A 23685-nucleotide genomic window follows, 5' to 3' on the forward strand; every position below is an offset into this window, starting at 1 on the left:
CCTGTATATACTAAACTTCATTACAGTTAAACCTGTATATACTAAACCTCATTACAGTTAAACCTGTCTATACTAAACTTCATTACAGTTAAACCTGTTTATACTAAACCTCATTACAGTTAAACCTGTTTATACTAAACCTCATTACAGTTAAACCTGTTTATACTAAACTTCATTACAGTTAAACCTGTATATACTAAACTTCAGTGCAGTTAAACCTGTATATACTAAACCTCATTACAGTTAAACCTGTATATACTAAACTTCAGTGCAGTTAAACCTGTATATACTAAACCTCATTACAGTTAAACCTGTTTATACTAAACCTCATTACAGTTAAACCTGTTTATACTAAACTTCATTACAGTTAAACCTGTATATACTAAACTTCAGTGCAGTTAAACCTGTCTATACTAAACTTCATTACAGTTAAACCTGTATATACTAAACCTCATTACAGTTAAACCTGTATATACTAAACTTCAGTGCAGTTAAACCTGTATATACTAAACCTCATTACAGTTAAACCTGTATATACTAAACTTCAGTGCAGTTAAACCTGTATATACTAAACTTCAGTGCAGTTAAACCTGTTTATACTAAACTTCATTACAGTTAAACCTGTTTATACTAAACCTCATTACAGTTAAACCTGTTTATACTAAACTTCATTACAGTTAAACCTGTATATACTGAACTTCAGTGCAGTTAAACCTGTTTATACTGAACTTCATTACAGTTAAACCTGTGTATAATAAACTTCATTACAGTTAAACCTGTGTATACTAAACTTCATTACAGTTAAACCTGTATATACTAAACTTCAGTGCAGTTAAACCTGTTTATACTAAACTTCATTACAGTTAAACCTGTTTATACTAAACCTCATTACAGTTAAACCTGTTTATACTAAACTTCATTACAGTTAAACCTGTGTATACTAAACTTCAGTGCAGTTAAACCTGTTTATACTAAACCTCATTACAGTTAAACCTGTATATACTAAACCTCATTACAGTTAAACCTGTTTATACTAAACTTCATTACAGTTAAACCTGTCTATACTAAACCTCATTACAGTTAAACCTGTATATACTAAACTTCATTACAGTTAAACCTGTATATACTAAACTTCATTACAGTTAAACCTGTATATACTAAACCTCATTACAGTTAAACCTGTATATACTAAACTTCATTACAGTTAAACCTGTTTATACTAAACTTCATTACAGTTAAACCTGTATATACTAAACCTCATTACAGTTAAACCTGTATATACTAAACTTCAGTGCAGTTAAACCTGTATATACTAAACCTCATTACAGTTAAACCTGTTTATACTAAACCTCATTACAGTTAAACCTGTTTATACTAAACTTCATTACAGTTAAACCTGTATATACTAAACTTCATTACAGTTAAACCTGTATATACTAAACCTCATTACAGTTAAACCTGTTTATACTAAACCTCATTACAGTTAAACCTGTATATACTAAACCTCATTACAGTTAAACCTGTTTATACTAAACTTCATTACAGTTAAACCTGTTTATACTAAACTTCATTACAGTTAAACCTGTATATACTAAACCTCATTACAGTTAAACCTGTATATACTGAACTTCATTACAGTTAAACCTGTTTATACTAAACCTCATTACAGTTAAACCTGTATATACTAAACCTCATTACAGTTAAACCTGTTTATACTAAACTTCATTACAGTTAAACCTGTTTATACTAAACTTCATTACAGTTAAACCTGTATATACTAAACCTCATTACAGTTAAACCTGTATATACTAAACTTCATTACAGTTAAACCTGTATATACTAAACCTCATTACAGTTAAACCTGTATATACTGAACTTCATTACAGTTAAACCTGTGTATACTAAACTTCATTACATTTAAACCTGTCTATACTAAACTTCATTACAGTTAAACCTGTATATACTAAACTTCGTTACAGTTAAACCTGTATATACTAAACCTCATTACAGTTAAACCTGTTTATACTAAACCTCATTACAGTTAAACCTGTATATACTAAACTTCATTACAGTTAAACCTGTCTATACTAAACTTCATTACAGTTAAACCTGTATATACTAAACTTCATTACAGTTAAACCTGTATATACTAAACCTCATTACAGTTAAACCTGTTTATACTAAACTTCATTACAGTTAAACCTGTATATACTAAACTTCATTACAGTTAAACCTGTATATACTAAACCTCATTACAGTTAAACCTGTTTATACTAAACCTCATTACAGTTAAACCTGTTTATACTAAACTTCATTACAGTTAAACCTGTATATACTAAACTTCATTACAGTTAAACCTGTATATACTAAACCTCATTACAGTTAAACCTGTATATACTAAACTTCATTACAGTTAAACCTGTATATACTAAACTTCATTACAGTTAAACCTGTATATACTAAACTTCATTACAGTTAAACCTGTTTATACTAAACTTCATTACAGTTAAACCTGTATATACTAAACTTCATTACAGTTAAACCTGTATATACTAAACCTCATTACAGTTAAACCTGTTTATACTAAACCTCATTACAGTTAAACCTGTATATACTAAACCTCATTACAGTTAAACCTGTTTATACTAAACTTCATTACAGTTAAACCTGTATATACTAAACTTCATTACAGTTAAACCTGTATATACTAAACTTCATTACAGTTAAACCTGTGTATACTAAACTTCATTACAGTTAAACCTGTGTATACTAAACTTCATTACAGTTAAACCTGTCTATACTAAACTTCATTACAGTTAAACCTGTATATACTAAACTTCATTACAGTTAAACCTGTTTATACTAAACCTCATTACAGTTAAACCTGTTTATACTAAACTTCATTACAGTTAAACCTGTATATACTAAACTTCATTACAGTTAAACCTGTATATACTAAACCTCATTACAGTTAAACCTGTTTATACTAAACTTCATTACAGTTAAACCTGTATATACTAAACCTCATTACAGTTAAACCTGTTTATACTAAACCTCATTACAGTTAAACCTGTATATACTAAACTTCATTACAGTTAAACCTGTATATACTAAACTTCATTACAGTTAAACCTGTTTATACTAAACCTCATTACAGTTAAACCTGTATATACTAAACTTCAGTGCAGTTAAACCTGTATATACTAAACCTCATTACAGTTAAACCTGTTTATACTAAACTTCATTACAGTTAAACCTGTCTATACTGAACTTCATTACAGTTAAACCTGTGTATAATAAACTTCATTACAGTTAAACCTGTTTATACTAAACCTCATTACAGTTAAACCTGTATATACTAAACTTCATTACAGTTAAACCTGTCTATACTGAACTTCATTACAGTTAAACCTGTGTATAATAAACTTCATTACAGTTAAACCTGTTTATACTAAACCTCATTACAGTTAAACCTGTATATACTAAACTTCATTACAGTTAAACCTGTTTATACTAAACTTCATTACAGTTAAACCTGTTTATACTAAACTTCATTACAGTTAAACCTGTATATACTAAACTTCATTACAGTTAAACCTGTATATACTAAACCTCATTACAGTTAAACCTGTTTATACTAAACCTCATTACAGTTAAACCTGTTTATACTAAACTTCATTACAGTTAAACCTGTATATACTAAACTTCATTACAGTTAAACCTGTATATACTAAACCTCATTACAGTTAAACCTGTATATACTAAACTTCAGTGCAGTTAAACCTGTTTATACTAAACTTCATTACAGTTAAACCTGTATATACTAAACCTCATTACAGTTAAACCTGTTTATACTAAACTTCATTACAGTTAAACCTGTATATACTAAACTTCATTACAGTTAAACCTGTCTATACTAAACTTCATTACAGTTAAACCTGTCTATACTAAACTTCAGTGCAGTTAAACCTGTGTATACTGAACTTCATTACAGTTAAACCTGTCTATACTAAACTTCATTACAGTTAAACCTGTTTATACTAAACTTCATTACAGTTAAACCTGTATATACTGAACTTCATTACAGTTAAACCTGTCTATACTAAACTTCAGTGCAGTTAAACCTGTCTATACTAAACTTCATTACAGTTAAACCTGTGTATACTAAACCTCATTACAGTTAAACCTGTCTATACTAAACTTCATTACAGTTAAACCTGTGTATACTAAACCTCATTACAGTTAAACCTGTTTATACTAAACTTCATTACAGTTAAACCTGTTTATACTAAACTTCATTACAGTTAAACCTGTATATACTGAACTTCATTACAGTTAAACCTGTCTATACTAAACTTCAGTGCAGTTAAACCTGTTTATACTAAACTTCATTACAGTTAAACCTGTGTATACTAAACTTCATTACAGTTAAACCTGTCTATACTAAACTTCATTACAGTTAAACCTGTCTATACTGAACTTCATTACAGTTAAACCTGTGTATACTAAACTTCATTACAGTTAAACCTGTGTATACTAAACTTCATTACAGTTAAACCTGTCTATACTAAACTTCATTACAGTTAAACCTGTCTATACTAAACTTCATTACAGTTAAACCTGTGTATACTAAACTTCATTACAGTTAAACCTGTGTATACTAAACTTCATTACAGTTAAACCTGTCTATACTAAACTTCATTACAGTTAAACCTGTGTATACTAAACTTCATTACAGTTAAACCTGTGTATACTAAACTTCATTACAGTTAAACCTGTGTATACTAAACTTCATTACAGTTAAACCTGTCTATACTAAACTTCAGTGCAGTTAAACCTGTTTATACTAAACTTCATTACAGTTAAACCTGTCTATACTGAACTTCATTACAGTTAAACCTGTGTATACTAAACTTCATTACAGTTAAACCTGTCTATACTAAACTTCAGTGCAGTTAAACCTGTTTATACTAAACTTCATTACAGTTAAACCTGTCTATACTAAACCTCATTACAGTTAAACCTGTGTATACTGAACTTCATTACAGTTAAACCTGTTTATACTGAACTTCATTACAGTTAAACCTGTGTATACTAAACTTCATTACAGTTAAACCTGTCTATACTAAACCTCATTACAGTTAAACCTGTGTATACTGAACTTCATTACAGTTAAACCTGTTTATACTGAACTTCATTACAGTTAAACCTGTCTATACTGAACTTCATTACAGTTAAACCTGTCTATACTAAACCTCATTACAGTTAAACCTGTGTATACTGAACTTCATTACAGTTAAACCTGTTTATACTGAACTTCATTACAGTTAAACCTGTGTATACTAAACTTCATTACAGTTAAACCTGTCTATACTAAACCTCATTACAGTTAAACCTGTGTATACTGAACTTCATTACAGTTAAACCTGTTTATACTGAACTTCATTACAGTTAAACCTGTTTATACTGAACTTCATTACAGTTAAACCTGTCTATACTAAACCTCATTACAGTTAAACCTGTGTATACTGAACCTCATTACAGTTAAACCTGTCTATACTAAACTTCATTACAGTTAAACCTGTTTATACTAAACTTCATTACAGTTAAACCTGTCTATACTAAACTTCATTACAGTTAAACCTGTATATACTAAACCTCATTACAGTTAAACCTGTGTATACTGAACTTCATTACAGTTAAACCTGTTTATACTGAACTTCATTACAGTTAAACCTGTGTATAATAAACTTCATTACAGTTAAACCTGTCTATACTAAACTTCATTACAGTTAAACCTGTTTATACTAAACTTCATTACAGTTAAACCTGTATATACTAAACCTCATTACAGTTAAACCTGTGTATACTAAACTTCATTACAGTTAAACCTGTTTATACTAAACTTCATTACAGTTAAACCTGTCTATACTAAACCTCATTACAGTTAAACCTGTGTATACTGAACTTCATTACAGTTAAACCTGTTTATACTAAACTTCATTACAGTTAAACCTGTCTATACTAAACCTCATTACAGTTAAACCTGTGTATACTGAACTTCATTACAGTTAAACCTGTTTATACTGAACTTCATTACAGTTAAACCTGTGTATAATAAACTTCATTACAGTTAAACCTGTATATACTAAACCTCATTACAGTTAAACCTGTCTATACTAAACTTCATTACAGTTAAACCTGTTTATACTAAACTTCATTACAGTTAAACCTGTATATACTAAACCTCATTACAGTTAAACCTGTGTATACTAAACTTCATTACAGTTAAACCTGTCTATACTAAACTTCATTACAGTTAAACCTGTTTATACTAAACTTCATTACAGTTAAACCTGTATATACTAAACCTCATTACAGTTAAACCTGTATATACTAAACTTCATTACAGTTAAACCTGTTTATACTAAACTTCATTACAGTTAAACCTGTATATACTAAACCTCATTACAGTTAAACCTGTGTATACTAAACTTCATTACAGTTAAACCTGTCTATACTAAACTTCATTACAGTTAAACCTGTTTATACTAAACTTCATTACAGTTAAACCTGTATATACTAAACCTCATTACAGTTAAACCTGTATATACTAAACTTCATTACAGTTAAACCTGTTTATACTAAACTTCATTACAGTTAAACCTGTTTATACTAAACCTCATTACAGTTAAACCTGTGTATACTAAACTTCATTACAGTTAAACCTGTGTATAATAAACTTCATTACAGTTAAACCTGTCTATACTAAACTTCATTACAGTTAAACCTGTTTATACTAAACCTCATTACAGTTAAACCTGTGTATACTAAACCTCATTACAGTTAAACCTGTGTATACTAAACTTCATTACAGTTAAACCTGTATATACTAAACCTCATTACAGTTAAACCTGTGTATACTAAACTTCATTACAGTTAAACCTGTATATACTAAACCTCATTACAGTTAAACCTGTGTATACTAAACTTCATTACAGTTAAACCTGTGTATAATAAACTTCATTACAGTTAAACCTGTCTATACTAAACTTCATTACAGTTAAACCTGTTTATACTAAACCTCATTACAGTTAAACCTGTGTATAATAAACCTCATTACAGTTAAACCTGTGTATACTAAACTTCATTACAGTTAAACCTGTATATACTAAACCTCATTACAGTTAAACCTGTATATACTAAACCTCATTACAGTTAAACCTGTATATACTAAACCTCATTACAGTTAAACCTGTGTATACTAAACCTCATTACAGTTAAACCTGTGTATACTAAACTTCATTACAGTTAAACCTGTTTATACTAAACCTCATTACAGTTAAACCTGTGTATACTAAACCTCATTACAGTTAAACCTGTTTATACTAAACTTCATTACAGTTAAACCTGTATATACTAAACTTCATTACAGTTAAACCTGTATATACTAAACTTCATTACAGTTAAACCTGTTTATACTAAACTTCATTACAGTTAAACCTGTTTATACTAAACCTCATTACAGTTAAACCTGTGTATACTAAACTTCATTACAGTTAAACCTGTCTATACTAAACTTCATTACAGTTAAACCTGTTTATACTAAACCTCATTACAGTTAAACCTGTGTATAATAAACTTCATTACAGTTAAACCTGTGTATACTAAACTTCATTACAGTTAAACCTGTATATACTAAACTTCATTACAGTTAAACCTGTTTATACTAAACTTCATTACAGTTAAACCTGTTTATACTAAACCTCATTACAGTTAAACCTGTGTATACTAAACTTCATTACAGTTAAACCTGTCTATACTAAACTTCATTACAGTTAAACCTGTATATACTAAACCTCATTACAGTTAAACCTGTGTATACTGAACCTCATTACAGTTAAACCTGTTTATACTAAACTTCATTACAGTTAAACCTGTATATACTAAACCTCATTACAGTTAAACCTGTGTATACTAAACTTCATTACAGTTAAACCTGTCTATACTAAACTTCATTACAGTTAAACCTGTTTATACTAAACTTCATTACAGTTAAACCTGTATATACTAAACCTCATTACAGTTAAACCTGTGTATACTAAACTTCATTACAGTTAAACCTGTGTATACTAAACTTCATTACAGTTAAACCTGTATATACTAAACTTCATTACAGTTAAACCTGTCTATACTAAACTTCATTACAGTTAAACCTGTATATACTAAACTTCATTACAGTTAAACCTGTATATACTAAACCTCATTACAGTTAAACCTGTTTATACTAAACCTCATTACAGTTAAACCTGTTTATACTAAACTTCATTACAGTTAAACCTGTATATACTAAACTTCATTACAGTTAAACCTGTATATACTAAACCTCATTACAGTTAAACCTGTTTATACTAAACTTCATTACAGTTAAACCTGTATATACTAAACTTCATTACAGTTAAACCTGTGTATACTAAACCTCATTACAGTTAAACCTGTTTATACTAAACCTCATTACAGTTAAACCTGTTTATACTAAACTTCATTACAGTTAAACCTGTATATACTAAACTTCATTACAGTTAAACCTGTATATACTAAACTTCATTACAGTTAAACCTGTCTATACTAAACTTCATTACAGTTAAACCTGTATATACTAAACTTCATTACAGTTAAACCTGTTTATACTAAACTTCATTACAGTTAAACCTGTTTATACTAAACCTCATTACAGTTAAACCTGTTTATACTAAACTTCATTACAGTTAAACCTGTCTATACTAAACTTCATTACAGTTAAACCTGTTTATACTAAACTTCATTACAGTTAAACCTGTATATACTAAACCTCATTACAGTTAAACCTGTTTATACTAAACCTCATTACAGTTAAACCTGTATATACTAAACCTCATTACAGTTAAACCTGTTTATACTAAACCTCATTACAGTTAAACCTGTATATACTAAACTTCATTACAGTTAAACCTGTATATACTAAACCTCATTACAGTTAAACCTGTCTATACTAAACCTCATTACAGTTAAACCTGTATATACTAAACCTCATTACAGTTAAACCTGTTTATACTAAACCTCATTACAGTTAAACCTGTTTATACTAAACTTCATTACAGTTAAACCTGTCTATACTAAACTTCATTACAGTTAAACCTGTTTATACTAAACTTCATTACAGTTAAACCTGTATATACTAAACTTCATTACAGTTAAACCTGTATATACTAAACTTCATTACAGTTAAACCTGTTTATACTAAACTTCATTACAGTTAAACCTGTTTATACTAAACCTCATTACAGTTAAACCTGTTTATACTAAACTTCATTACAGTTAAACCTGTCTATACTAAACTTCATTACAGTTAAACCTGTTTATACTAAACTTCATTACAGTTAAACCTGTATATACTAAACCTCATTACAGTTAAACCTGTATATACTAAACTTCATTACAGTTAAACCTGTTTATACTAAACTTCATTACAGTTAAACCTGTATATACTAAACTTCATTACAGTTAAACCTGTATATACTAAACTTCATTACAGTTAAACCTGTTTATACTAAACTTCATTACAGTTAAACCTGTTTATACTAAACTTCATTACAGTTAAACCTGTATATACTAAACTTCATTACAGTTAAACCTGTTTATACTAAACTTCATTACAGTTAAACCTGTATATACTAAACTTCATTACAGTTAAACCTGTCTATACTAAACCTCATTACAGTTAAACCTGTATATACTAAACTTCATTACAGTTAAACCTGTTTATACTAAACTTCATTACAGTTAAACCTGTTTATACTAAACTTCATTACAGTTAAACCTGTCTATACTGAACTTCATTACAGTTAAACCTGTGTATACTAAACTTCATTACAGTTAAACCTGTATATACTAAACCTCATTACAGTTAAACCTGTATATACTAAACTTCATTACAGTTAAACCTGTTTATACTAAACTTCATTACAGTTAAACCTGTTTATACTAAACTTCATTACAGTTAAACCTGTCTATACTGAACTTCATTACAGTTAAACCTGTGTATACTAAACTTCATTACAGTTAAACCTGTATATACTAAACCTCATTACAGTTAAACCTGTTTATACTAAACTTCATTACAGTTAAACCTGTATATACTAAACTTCATTACAGTTAAACCTGTTTATACTAAACTTCATTACAGTTAAACCTGTATATACTAAACTTCATTACAGTTAAACCTGTATATACTAAACTTCATTACAGTTAAACCTGTATATACTAAACTTCATTACAGTTAAACCTGTCTATACTAAACCTCATTACAGTTAAACCTGTATATACTAAACTTCATTACAGTTAAACCTGTGTATACTAAACTTCATTACAGTTAAACCTGTATATACTAAACTTCATTACAGTTAAACCTGTTTATACTAAACTTCATTACAGTTAAACCTGTATATACTAAACTTCATTACAGTTAAACCTGTATATACTAAACCTCATTACAGTTAAACCTGTATATACTAAACTTCATTACAGTTAAACCTGTATATACTAAACCTCATTACAGTTAAACCTGTTTATACTAAACCTCATTACAGTTAAACCTGTGTATACTAAACTTCATTACAGTTAAACCTGTTTATACTAAACTTCATTACAGTTAAACCTGTATATACTAAACCTCATTACAGTTAAACCTGTATATACTAAACTTCATTACAGTTAAACCTGTTTATACTAAACTTCATTACAGTTAAACCTGTTTATACTAAACTTCATTACAGTTAAACCTGTTTATACTAAACTTCATTACAGTTAAACCTGTTTATACTAAACTTCATTACAGTTAAACCTGTTTATACTGAACTTCATTACAGTTAAACCTGTGTATACTAAACTTCATTACAGTTAAACCTGTGTATACTAAACTTCATTACAGTTAAACCTGTTTATACTGAACTTCATTACAGTTAAACCTGTTTATACTAAACTTCATTACAGTTAAACCTGTTTATACTAAACTTCATTACAGTTAAACCTGTTTATACTGAACTTCATTACAGTTAAACCTGTGTATACTAAACTTCATTACAGTTAAACCTGTATATACTAAACTTCATTACAGTTAAACCTGTATATACTAAACTTCATTACAGTTAAACCTGTCTATACTAAACCTCATTACAGTTAAACCTGTGTATACTGAACTTCATTACAGTTAAACCTGTTTATACTGAACTTCATTACAGTTAAACCTGTGTATACTAAACTTCATTACAGTTAAACCTGTCTATACTAAACTTCATTACAGTTAAACCTGTTTATACTAAACTTCATTACAGTTAAACCTGTTTATACTAAACTTCATTACAGTTAAACCTGTATATACTAAACTTCATTACAGTTAAACCTGTATATACTAAACCTCATTACAGTTAAACCTGTGTATACTGAACTTCATTACAGTTAAACCTGTTTATACTGAACTTCATTACAGTTAAACCTGTGTATACTAAACTTCATTACAGTTAAACCTGTATATACTAAACCTCATTACAGTTAAACCTGTGTATACTGAACTTCATTACAGTTAAACCTGTTTATACTGAACTTCATTACAGTTAAACCTGTGTATACTAAACTTCACTACACGTCTTCCCCTCGGCCACCGGGCATCCCCAAAAAAGGATGCCCGGTGGCCGAGGGGAAGACGTGTAGTGGCGTGAAGCTAGGCGATTAGGTGCCGTACGCGAGCGCCGGTTCGAGTCACGCACGCAGTACGTATTTACTATAATTAGACATAGTCTTTACCTTGCCGTTTATTCGGTGTTATTTGCTTACTTTACTTCCTATGTCGACAGCAACTATGAGTTTAAAAATTATTTCTCAGTACTTATTCATTGTTAAAATGCTGTACCGTTACTTTCACCATCCTACTACAGCCAGATCTGAAGGCCTTTGCCGCATTCTGGCCATGCTGTGTGGCGCGTATCGCGTGGACGGGTTTCACGTTCTCTGCACGTAATAAGCTCGGTTATTAAGCATCCTTTTTTGGGGATGCCCGGTGGCCGAGGGGAAGACGTGTAGTGGCGTGAAGCTAGGCGATTAGGTGCCGTACGCGAGCGCCGGTTCGAGTCACGCACGCAGTACGTATTTACTATAATTAGACATAGTCTTTACCTTGCCGTTTATTCGGTGTTATTTGCTTACTTCATTACAGTTAAACCTGTCTATACTAAACTTCATTACAGTTAAACCTGTTTATACTAAACTTCATTACAGTTAAACCTGTCTATACTAAACCTCATTACAGTTAAACCTGTGTATAATAAACCTCATTACAGTTAAACCTGTGTATACTGAACTTCATTACAGTTAAACCTGTGTATACTGAACTTCATTACAGTTAAACCTGTTTATACTGAACTTCATTACAGTTAAACCTGTGTATAATAAACTTCATTACAGTTAAACCTGTCTATACTAAACTTCAGTGCAGTTAAACCTGTGTATACTAAACTTCATTACAGTTAAACCTGTCTATACTAAACTTCATTACAGTTAAACCTGTTTATAATAAACTTCATTACAGTTAAACCTGTATATACTAAACCTCATTACAGTTAAACCTGTATATACTAAACTTCATTACAGTTAAACCTGTCTATACTAAACTTCATTACAGTTAAACCTGTTTATACTGAACCTCATTACAGTTAAACCTGTGTATACTAAACCTCATTACAGTTAAACCTGTATATACTAAACTTCATTACAGTTAAACCTGTGTATACTAAACTTCATTACAGTTAAACCTGTCTATACTGAACTTCATTACAGTTAAACCTGTGTATACTAAACTTCATTACAGTTAAACCTGTCTATACTAAACTTCATTACAGTTAAACCTGTTTATACTAAACTTCATTACAGTTAAACCTGTCTATACTAAACTTCATTACAGTTAAACCTGTTTATACTAAACTTCATTACAGTTAAACCTGTTTATACTAAACTTCATTACAGTTAAACCTGTATATACTAAACTTCATTACAGTTAAACCTGTTTATACTAAACTTCATTACAGTTAAACCTGTTTATACTAAACTTCATTACAGTTAAACCTGTCTATACTAAACTTCATTACAGTTAAACCTGTATATACTAAACCTCATTACAGTTAAACCTGTTTATACTGAACTTCATTACAGTTAAACCTGTATATACTAAACTTCATTACAGTTAAACCTGTCTATACTGAACTTCATTACAGTTAAACCTGTGTATACTAAACTTCATTACAGTTAAACCTGTCTATACTAAACTTCATTACAGTTAAACCTGTTTATACTAAACTTCATTACAGTTAAACCTGTCTATACTAAACCTCATTACAGTTAAACCTGTGTATACTAAACTTCAGTGCAGTTAAACCTGTCTATACTAAACTTCATTACAGTTAAACCTGTACATACTAAACCTCATTACAGTTAAACCTTTCTATACTAAACTTCATTACAGTTAAACCTGTCTATACTAAACCTCATTACAGTTAAACCTGTGTATACTAAACTTCAGTGCAGTTAAACCTGTCTATACTAAACCTCATTACAGTTAAACCTGTGTATACTAAACCTCATTACAGTTAAACCTGTATATACTAAACTTCATTACAGTTAAACCTGTATATACTAAACTTCATTACAGTTAAACCTGTTTATACTAAACTTCATTACAGTTAAACCTGTGTATACTAAACTTCATTACAGTTAAACCTGTCTATACTGAACTTCATTACAGTTAAACCTGTGTATACTAAACTTCATTACAGTTAAACCTGTTTATACTGAACTTCATTACAGTTAAACCTGTGTATACTGAACTTCATTACAGTTAAACCTGTTTATACTAAACTTCATTACAGTTAAACCTGTTTATACTAAACCTCATTACAGTTAAACCTGTATATACTAAACTTCATTACAGTTAAACCTGTTCATACTAAACTTCATTACAGTTAAACCTGTCTATACTGAACTTCATTACAGTTAAACCTGTATATACTAAACTTCATTACAGTTAAACCTGTTTATACTAAACTTCATTACAGTTAAACCTGTGTATACTAAACTTCATTACAGTTAAACCTGTCTATACTGAACTTCATTACAGTTAAACCTGTGTATACTAAACTTCATTACAGTTAAACCTGTTTATACTGAACTTCATTACAGTTAAACCTGTGTATACTGAACTTCATTACAGTTAAACCTGTTTATACTAAACTTCATTACAGTTAAACCTGTCTATACTGAACTTCATTACAGTTAAACCTGTTTATACTAAACTTCATTACAGTTAAACCTGTGTATACTGAACTTCATTACAGTTAAACCTGTTTATACTAAACTTCATTACAGTTAAACCTGTTTATACTAAACCTCATTACAGTTAAACCTGTATATACTAAACTTCATTACAGTTAAACCTGTTTATACTAAACTTCATTACAGTTAAACCTGTTCATACTAAACTTCATTACAGTTAAACCTGTCTATACTGAACTTCATTACAGTTAAACCTGTGTATACTAAACCTCATTACAGTTAAACCTGTATATACTAAACTTCATTACAGTTAAACCTGTTTATACTAAACTTCATTACAGTTAAACCTGTTTATACTAAACTTCATTACAGTTAAACCTGTCTATACTGAACTTCATTACAGTTAAACCTGTGTATACTAAACTTCATTACAGTTAAACCTGTCTATACTAAACTTCATTACAGTTAAACCTGTTTATACTAAACTTCATTACAGTTAAACCTGTCTATACTAAACCTCATTACAGTTAAACCTGTGTATACTAAACTTCAGTGCAGTTAAACCTGTCTATACTAAACTTCATTACAGTTAAACCTGTACATACTAAACCTCATTACAGTTAAACCTTTCTATACTAAACTTCATTACAGTTAAACCTGTCTATACTAAACTTCATTACAGTTAAACCTGTATATACTGAACTTCATTACAGTTAAACCTGTATATACTAAACTTCATTACAGTTAAACCTGTCTATACTGAACTTCAGTGCAGTTAAACCTGTCTATACTGAACTTCAGTGCAGTTAAACCTGTTTATACTGAACTTCATTACAGTTAAACCTGTCTATACTGAACTTCAATACAGTTAAACCTGTCTATACTGAACTTCATTACAGTTAAACCTGTCTATACTGAACTTCATTACAGTTAAACCTGTCTATACTGAACTTCAATACAGTTAAACCTGTCTATACTGAACTTCAATACAGTTAAACCTGTCTATACTGAACTTCATTACAGTTAAACCTGTGTATACTGAACTTCATTACAGTTAAACCTGTCTATACTGAACTTCAATGCAGTTAAACCTGTGTATACTGAACTTCATTACAGTTAAACCTGTCTATACTGAACTTCAATGCAGTTAAACCTGTGTATACTGAACTTCATTACAGTTAAACCTGTCTATACTGAACTTCAGTGCAGTTAAACCTGTCTATACTGAACTTCTTTACAGTTAAACCTGTCTATACTGAACTTCAGTGCAGTTAAACCTGTTTATACTGAACTTCATTACAGTTAAACCTGTCTATACTGAACTTCAATACAGTTAAACCTGTCTATACTGAACTTCAATACAGTTAAACCTGTCTATACTGAACTTCATTACAGTTAAACCTGTTTATACTGAACTTCTTTACAGTTAAACCTGTCTATACTGAACTTCAGTGCAGTTAAACCTGTTTATACTGAACTTCATTACAGTTAAACCTGTCTATACTAAACTTCATTACAGTTAAACCTGTTTATACTGAACTTCATTACAGTTAAACCTGTCTATACTGAACTTCATTACAGTCAAACCTGTTTATACTGAACTTCATTACAGTTAAACCTGTCTATACTAAACTTCAATACAGTTAAACCTGTTTATACTGAACTTCAGTGCAGTTAAACCTGTATATACTAAACTTCAATACAGTTAAACCTGTTTATACTGAACTTCAGTGCAGTTAAACCTGTATATACTAAACTTCATTACAGTTAAACCTGTTTATACTGAACTTCATTACAGTTAAACCTGTCTATACTGAACTTCAGTGCAGTTAAACCTGTTTATACTGAACTTCATTACAGTTAAACCTGTCTATACTGAACTTCAATACAGTTAAATCTGTCTATACTGAACTTCATTACAGTTAAACCTGTCTATACTGAACTTCATTACAGTTAAACCTGTTTATACTGAACTTCATTACAGTTAAACCTGTCTATACTGAACTTCAATACAGTTAAACCTGTCTATACTGAACTTCATTACAGTTAAACCTGTATATACTAAACTTCATTACAGTTAAACCTGTTTATACTGAACTTCATTACAGTTAAACCTGTTTATACTGAACTTCATTACAGTTAAACCTGTATGTACTAAACTTCAGTGCAGTTAAACCTGTATATACTAAACTTCATTACAGTTAAACCTGTCTATACTGAACTTCATTACAGTTAAACCTGTCTATACTGAACTTCATTACAGTTAAACCTGTATATACTAAACTTCATTACAGTTAAACCTGTCTATACTGAACTTCATTACAGTTAAACCTGTCTATACTGAACTTCATTACAGTTAAACCTGTTTATACTGAACTTCATTACAGTTAAACCTGTCTATACTGAACTTCAATACAGTTAAACCTGTCTATACTAAACTTCAGTGCAGTTAAACCTGTATATACTAAACTTCATTACAGTTAAACCTGTTTATACTGAACTTCATTACAGTTAAACCTGTCTATACTGAACTTCATTACAGTTAAACCTGTCTATACTGAACTTCAATACAGTTAAACCTGTCTATACTAAACTTCAGTGCAGTTAAACCTGTATATACTAAACTTCATTACAGTTAAACCTGTTTATACTGAACTTCATTACAGTTAAACCTGTCTATACTGAACTTCATTACAGTTAAACCTGTCTATACTGAACTTCAATACAGTTAAACCTGTCTATACTAAACTTCATTACAGTTAAACCTGTTTATACTGAACTTCATTACAGTTAAACCTGTCTATACTGAACTTCAGTGCAGTTAAACCTGTATATACTAAACTTCATTACAGTTAAACCTGTTTATACTGAACTTCATTACAGTTAAACCTGTCTATACTGAACTTCATTACAGTCAAACCTGTTTATACTGAACTTCATTACAGTTAAACCTGTCTATACTAAACTTCAATACAGTTAAACCTGTTTATACTGAACTTCAGTGCAGTTAAACCTGTATATACTAAACTTCAATACAGTTAAACCTGTTTATGCTGAACTTCATTACAGTTAAACCTGTTTATGCTGAACTTCATTACAGTTAAACCTGTCTATACTGAACTTCAGTGCAGTTAAACCTGTATATACTAAACTTCATTACAGTTAAACCTGTTTATACTGAACTTCATTACAGTTAAACCTGTCTATACTGAACTTCATTACAGTCAAACCTGTTTATACTGAACTTCATTACAGTTAAACCTGTCTATACTAAACTTCAATACAGTTAAACCTGTTTATACTGAACTTCATTACAGTTAAACCTGTTTATACTGAACTTCATTACAGTTAAACCTGTCTATACTGAACTTCATTACAGTTAAACCTGTCTATACTGAACTTCAGTGCAGTTAAACCTGTATATACTAAACTTCATTACAGTTAAACCTGTTTATACTGAACTTCATTACAGTTAAACCTGTTTATACTGAACTTCATTACAGTTAAACCTGTCTATACTGAACTTCATTACAGTTAAACCTGTTTATACTAAACTTCATTACAGTTAAACCTGTTTATACTGAACTTCATTACAGTTAAACCTGTCTATACTGAACTTCAGTGCAGTTAAACCTGTATATACTAAACTTCATTACAGTTAAACCTGTTTATACTGAACTTCATTACAGTTAAACCTGTCTATACTGAACTTCATTACAGTCAAACCTGTTTATACTGAACTTCATTACAGTTAAACCTGTCTATACTAAACTTCAATACAGTTAAACCTGTTTATACTGAACTTCAGTGCAGTTAAACCTGTATATACTAAACTTCATTACAGTTAAACCTGTTTATGCTGAACTTCATTACAGTTAAACCTGTTTATGCTGAACTTCATTACAGTCAAACCTGTTTATACTGAACTTCATTACAGTTAAATCTATCTATACTGAACTTCATTACAGTCAAACCTGTCTATACTGAACTTCATTACAGTTAAACCTGTCTATACTGAACTTCATTACAGCAAAACCTGTCTATACTGAACTTCATTACAGTTAAACCTGTCTATACTGAACTTCATTACAGTTAAACCTGTCTATACTGAACTTCATTACAGTTAAACCTGTCTATACTGAACTTCAGTGCAGTTAAACCTGTTTATACTGAACTTCATTACAGTTAAACCTGTTCAAGCTGAACACCATCCTAATTTATGTCGCATTTCATTGTGACGTTTTCACCAAATGAACATAATTTTGTCTACAGAGCCTGTTAAACAAAAGTGGAAACATGAAAACAAGTTGACAAAAAAATTACATAGTTTTGAGTAAAAAATTCATCTTCTAAAATTAATGATGTTCACAGTTTTATTTTTATTAACAAAGGTTGCGAAACACCAGGATACCATTGAAATTTGTGACAAATACGACAAAAGATTGCAAACGTGTACTTTACGAACAACTGAACCGATTGGGATTTGACATCAGACTTGACGAAATGTTCACATCGCTGACGGCTGCGAGGCTACTGGTCGAAGAAAGAAAACTCAGGCCATTACTGTTATTACAAGATAGTGCATTGGAAGACTTTGAAGGTATAAATACTGTACTACTGCTTCACATTTACATTTGAAGTATTGTGTTGTCCTTGTAGGAATTTTGTGTACTGTAGAATGCTTTATTTCCACTTGGGTTTTATTTTCGCTATTTTCGTTGAAGGGATGCTTCAGTGAAAATAAAATCTAGCGAATATACTTTTTTTCCTATATTTCACATTCAACTCATCAAAAATCAGTGAAAATAAATTCCATACAAAACACCCCAAAAGCCTTTTTATTTAATTCCAATAAAGTATTCTACAGTATTTGATTCAGAAGGTCAAGCCATGGCAATCCTGTAACCCTCATCTGGTCAAGTCAATATGAAAGTACATATGGCTGGCAAGTTTTGAGTCTTGGGATTTTTCCAGTTCTTAAATTAATATTCAAGTCAATTTAAAGAAGTCTGTATCTCAGAGTTAGGTTTTAGGGATATCAAGGCGTAAGCTTTGGAGTTGAAAGATCACCCATTTTCAAGGAAACAATTTGTTAAAACTGCCTTGGTGATATATGTAGGGATCATTTAGGGAAAGTGTTTGATTTTTAAAAGGGCATCAAACAACATTATTTTGTTCGTTTTTTTTTTTTTTAATTTTTTTTTTTTAATGTTTTTGTGCCAGGTGACAGTTTCGACCATTGAATGTAATTGTTGTCTCATGTGCAAATTGTAACTGCTAGTGCTGACACATAGTGCATTTTTGCCACAGAAGCCTTATTCATGTTTGTGACTGCATGACAGGGCTGTGCGGCCATCTCCCTATCAAATTGCAGTTGGATGTGCTATCCTGGCGTCAACCAGGCTTGGTTGAAAACACAAGTACCTGTGGACCCTAACCAAGGTTCTCCCATTCATTAGTGAATAAATCTGGGCCTGTATAATTGGCTTTTCCTTTAAGTCTGTGGCACACTCACCCAGGGTAGGGGTCAATCCGTTTTGGTGTTCAGCCTAAGGTAGCATTGGAAAACTTGGGTCTAGCGATCATAAGTCTGATGCAACTACCACCATGCTACTCAGTAACCTGCATCAAGACAAACTGGTAAAGCATCAATGCAATCAATTGTCTGCGATGTCAAGGTAAAGTTCAAACCCAGCAGTCTACATAATAATCCTAATTCCAAGACACATTAATTCTTAAAGCTTAAATATCAAAGCTTTAAATCTCAAAGCTATGAATCTCAAATCTATAAATCTCAAATCTATAAATCATAAATCTATAAATCTCAAATCTTTAAATCTCAAATCTATGAATCTCAAGTCTATAAATCTCAAGTCTATAAATCTCAAATCTATGAATCTCAAATCTATAAATCTCAAATCTATCAATCTCAAATCATGAATCTCAAATCTATAAATCTCCAATCTATCAATCTCAAATCTATGAATCTCAAGTCTATAAATCTCAAGTCTATAAATCTCAAATCCATGAATCTTAAATTCATGAATCTCAAATCTATAAATCTCAAATCTATGAATCTCAAATTCATAAATCTCAAATCTATAAATCATAAATCTCAAATCTATAAATATCAAATCTATAAATCTTAAGTCTGTTTTAGTATTGCTTGCTCTACAGATTTACAGTAGTGCATGTAAATTGTAAATGCTTTAGAAGATTGCAGGATGGAATTTTGTACAAATATTATTTTTTCTATTTTTTTACTTTTTCTAGAAAAATGCCATCTTAATTAGTTTGATACAAGTATCAGGTACCTAGGTGGACTAAAGTATTTAATTTGAAAAGAAAAAAAATGCTGGTGCTGTGGTTAACAAGTAATATTAGTTTCAGATGCTAACCCAACTATATAAAGAGGGAGAATTGAGTCCCAAGCGACGATAACAACACACGCTAATAATGCAAAGGCTCATGGGTAGACGCTTGTTTGTAAACAATGACAGCTATGGCCATCTGATGCATGCGCAGGTGATGACTCTTTAACCTTTCATCACCTTTGTATTTTCAGGTATATCCACTGATAATCCTAATTCTGTTGTTGTGGGGTTAGCACCTGATTACTTTAACTATGATGTCATAAATAAGGTATTCAGGTAAGTCAAGTAGGTATATACACTGATAATCCTAATGCTGCCGTTGTAGGGTTAGCACCTGATTAATTCAACTATGATGTCATAAATAAGGTATTCAGGTAAGTCAAGTAGGTGTACACACTGATAATCTTAATTCTGTTGTTGTAGGACTGGCATTTGATTTTTCTTGATGGCATTAGTCAATTTTTTTGTTTCACAAATGAAGTGCCTCAGAACTGATTTAATCAGCTCAGAGTGATTTGGAAGCTCCGGGAAAAGATTTTCGATGATGAAATTGTAGATTTCTCCATTATAAATATAACAGTGTTATCAACATTTCACAATAGTGTTGTTACCATACAAATGTATGTACTACTACTAATGTTCTATGGTACCCCCCCCCCCTCCGCAAATCATGTTCAGACGAGGTCTCAATAAAGTTGTTTTTTTCGCAATGGGTTGTTACTGCCATGTACTCGTGGATCTCAAGGTGACAGCGGTAACACAACCTCAGAGAGATACTCTCTGCTGTATCTTATGATTTTCCCATACTGTAAAATACTTTATTTTTGCTTGGAATTAATGTTCACTATTTTCCCTGAAGGGATTATTCAGTGAAAATAAAATCCATCGAATATACCTTTTCTCCTATATTTCTCATTCAACTCGCCAAAATTCAGTGAAAATTAATTCCAGCTACAATAAAGTATTCTACAGTAATATATTTTGTTCCCTCCAAGATAGAGGGGGCTATAATTTACACATTATTCCATTCCATTCTATTCTATTTTGATAACAGGCTAGTTCTTGAAGGCAGCACTCTTATAGCTGTTCACAAAGCCAGATACTATAAAAGGAATGATGGAATGGCCCTGGGACCGGGGCCTTTCGTAGAAGCCATTGAATATGCAACAGAATCCAAAGCAGTCGTTGTGGGGAAACCCAAAAAGGGATTCTTCCTCTCAGCCTTGAAAGGAATGGAATGCAAACCACAAAATGCTGTTATGATTGGTGATGTGAGTAATATACTGTAGAATAAAAATACATTTTATTTTTTTTCCAGCATGGACCAACTGTTTGTATCTTCTTTATAATACTTGGAATTAATTTTAAATTTTTTGGATGTTTTGTATGGAATTTATTTTCACTGATTTTTGACAAGTTGAATGTAAAATATAGGAAATAAAGGTATATTCACTGGATTTTATTTTTTACTGAACTATGACTTCAGCGAAAATTAATTCCTAGCGAAATCAGAAGATTGAGACAACATTTTTGAGTAAAAACTGAAAATTGAATCATATTTTGTCTAATTAGGGCTCATTTCCAGCAATATTGAAGAACTTAAGGAAAAAAGTGCAGTAAAATTTGGGAGAAAGTCTGGTGGTGAAAAGGTTAGAGCTGAAGTAATTTTTAGAGATCACATGGGAATACAAGCGGATGATAAAAACATTTTCATTCTCAACTACATTACTTTGCTGTGATTTTTTTGAAATGAAAGTGATAAATCCATCTGGCATTGTTTTTGTTTACTCATTTGTTATCATACATCTTCATGAATAATTAATGAGATGACATAATATTTACGAAATTTCATTTCAAACGTTTTAAAGCAGGGGAGTCGTCACCTGCGCATGCGTCAGATGGCCATAGCGTGTCGTTGTTTCCAAACAAGCGTCTACCCATGAGTCTTTACATTTTTAGTGTGTGTTGCTATCGTCGCTTGGGACTCGATTGCCACATGTGCGCAGGTAACAACCCTCCCATTTTAATATTGAATTTTGCACTGGATGCATTTTGAAATTCAATTACAAATGTTTGCTAATGAGAATACTGTAGAATACTTTATTTCCACTTTTTTCGCTGAAGGAATGCTTCAGTAAAAATAAAATCTAGTGAATATAGTTTTTTTTCTATATTTCACATTCAACTCATCAAAAATCAGTGAAAATAAATTCCGTACAAAAGACCCGAAAAAACTTTTTCAGCGAAAATTAATTCCAGCGAAAATGAAGTATTTTACAGTAGCTAAGATTCACTATGTTTTTATGACAGGATGTACGAGATGATGTGGGAGGTGCGCAACAAGCAGGAATGCAAGGAATACTTGTGAAAACAGGTAACATCTTTAATATAAATCTTGTAATCTTACAGATATACTTTAAAAACATTTTTTCATTAGCTGGACGTTCCTGTTAACACCATATTGTTCCAAACACAAAAAAGCCAACATTGGCAGTCAATTATTGACTGGTTTGTTGTAGATGTCTTGAAACTGTTAATAACAGTATTTGAACAATATGGCAGTGATAGTAACAAATGTGCCAGTGAAACAATTAATTATATTTTTATTTTACATGTTCGTATGGACCTAATTTATCAAATTTCAATTATCACGAAAATTTAAATTTGTTGAAAATTTATTTACAGTATCTCCTGAAAGTACTGTAAAACATATATTTTTCTCGAGCATGTCTTTTTTTTGCAAATTTAGCGAGAGAACTGATTCGCTAACTCAAGATGTTGCTAATGATTTTATTATAAATTCAAAATGGCCAAGGCTTGGGGATTTGTATACAGTAATCAGAAACATAAAAATCTGGAGCGCTTCTTTATTACACTTGACAGTTTTTCTTTGTTTTTATGGAGTGGATAACTGCGCATTTGTTTTGGCAGGCGACAGACAAGTATTGTGAAA

The 23685-nt window shown here is 30.5% G+C and overlaps 1 protein-coding gene across 1 annotated transcript in view; it reads left to right on the forward strand.

Moving 5' to 3' along the window:
* Positions 1-23685, forward strand: part of LOC100378885 (haloacid dehalogenase-like hydrolase domain-containing protein 2) — a 31850-nt gene that overhangs the window by 5995 nt on the left and 2170 nt on the right. The window contains exons 3-6 of the mRNA XM_002739720.4: positions 18750-18958; positions 20924-21008; positions 21787-22003; positions 23043-23106. Coding sequence (XP_002739766.2) covers positions 18750-18958; positions 20924-21008; positions 21787-22003; positions 23043-23106 — 575 coding nt within the window. The remainder of the gene's footprint in view (positions 1-18749; positions 18959-20923; positions 21009-21786; positions 22004-23042; positions 23107-23685) is intronic.

Source organism: Saccoglossus kowalevskii, chromosome 20, assembly GCF_978046115.1.
Source record: "Saccoglossus kowalevskii chromosome 20, keSacKowa6.1, whole genome shotgun sequence".
Lineage (NCBI taxonomy): Eukaryota > Metazoa > Hemichordata > Enteropneusta > Harrimaniidae > Saccoglossus > Saccoglossus kowalevskii.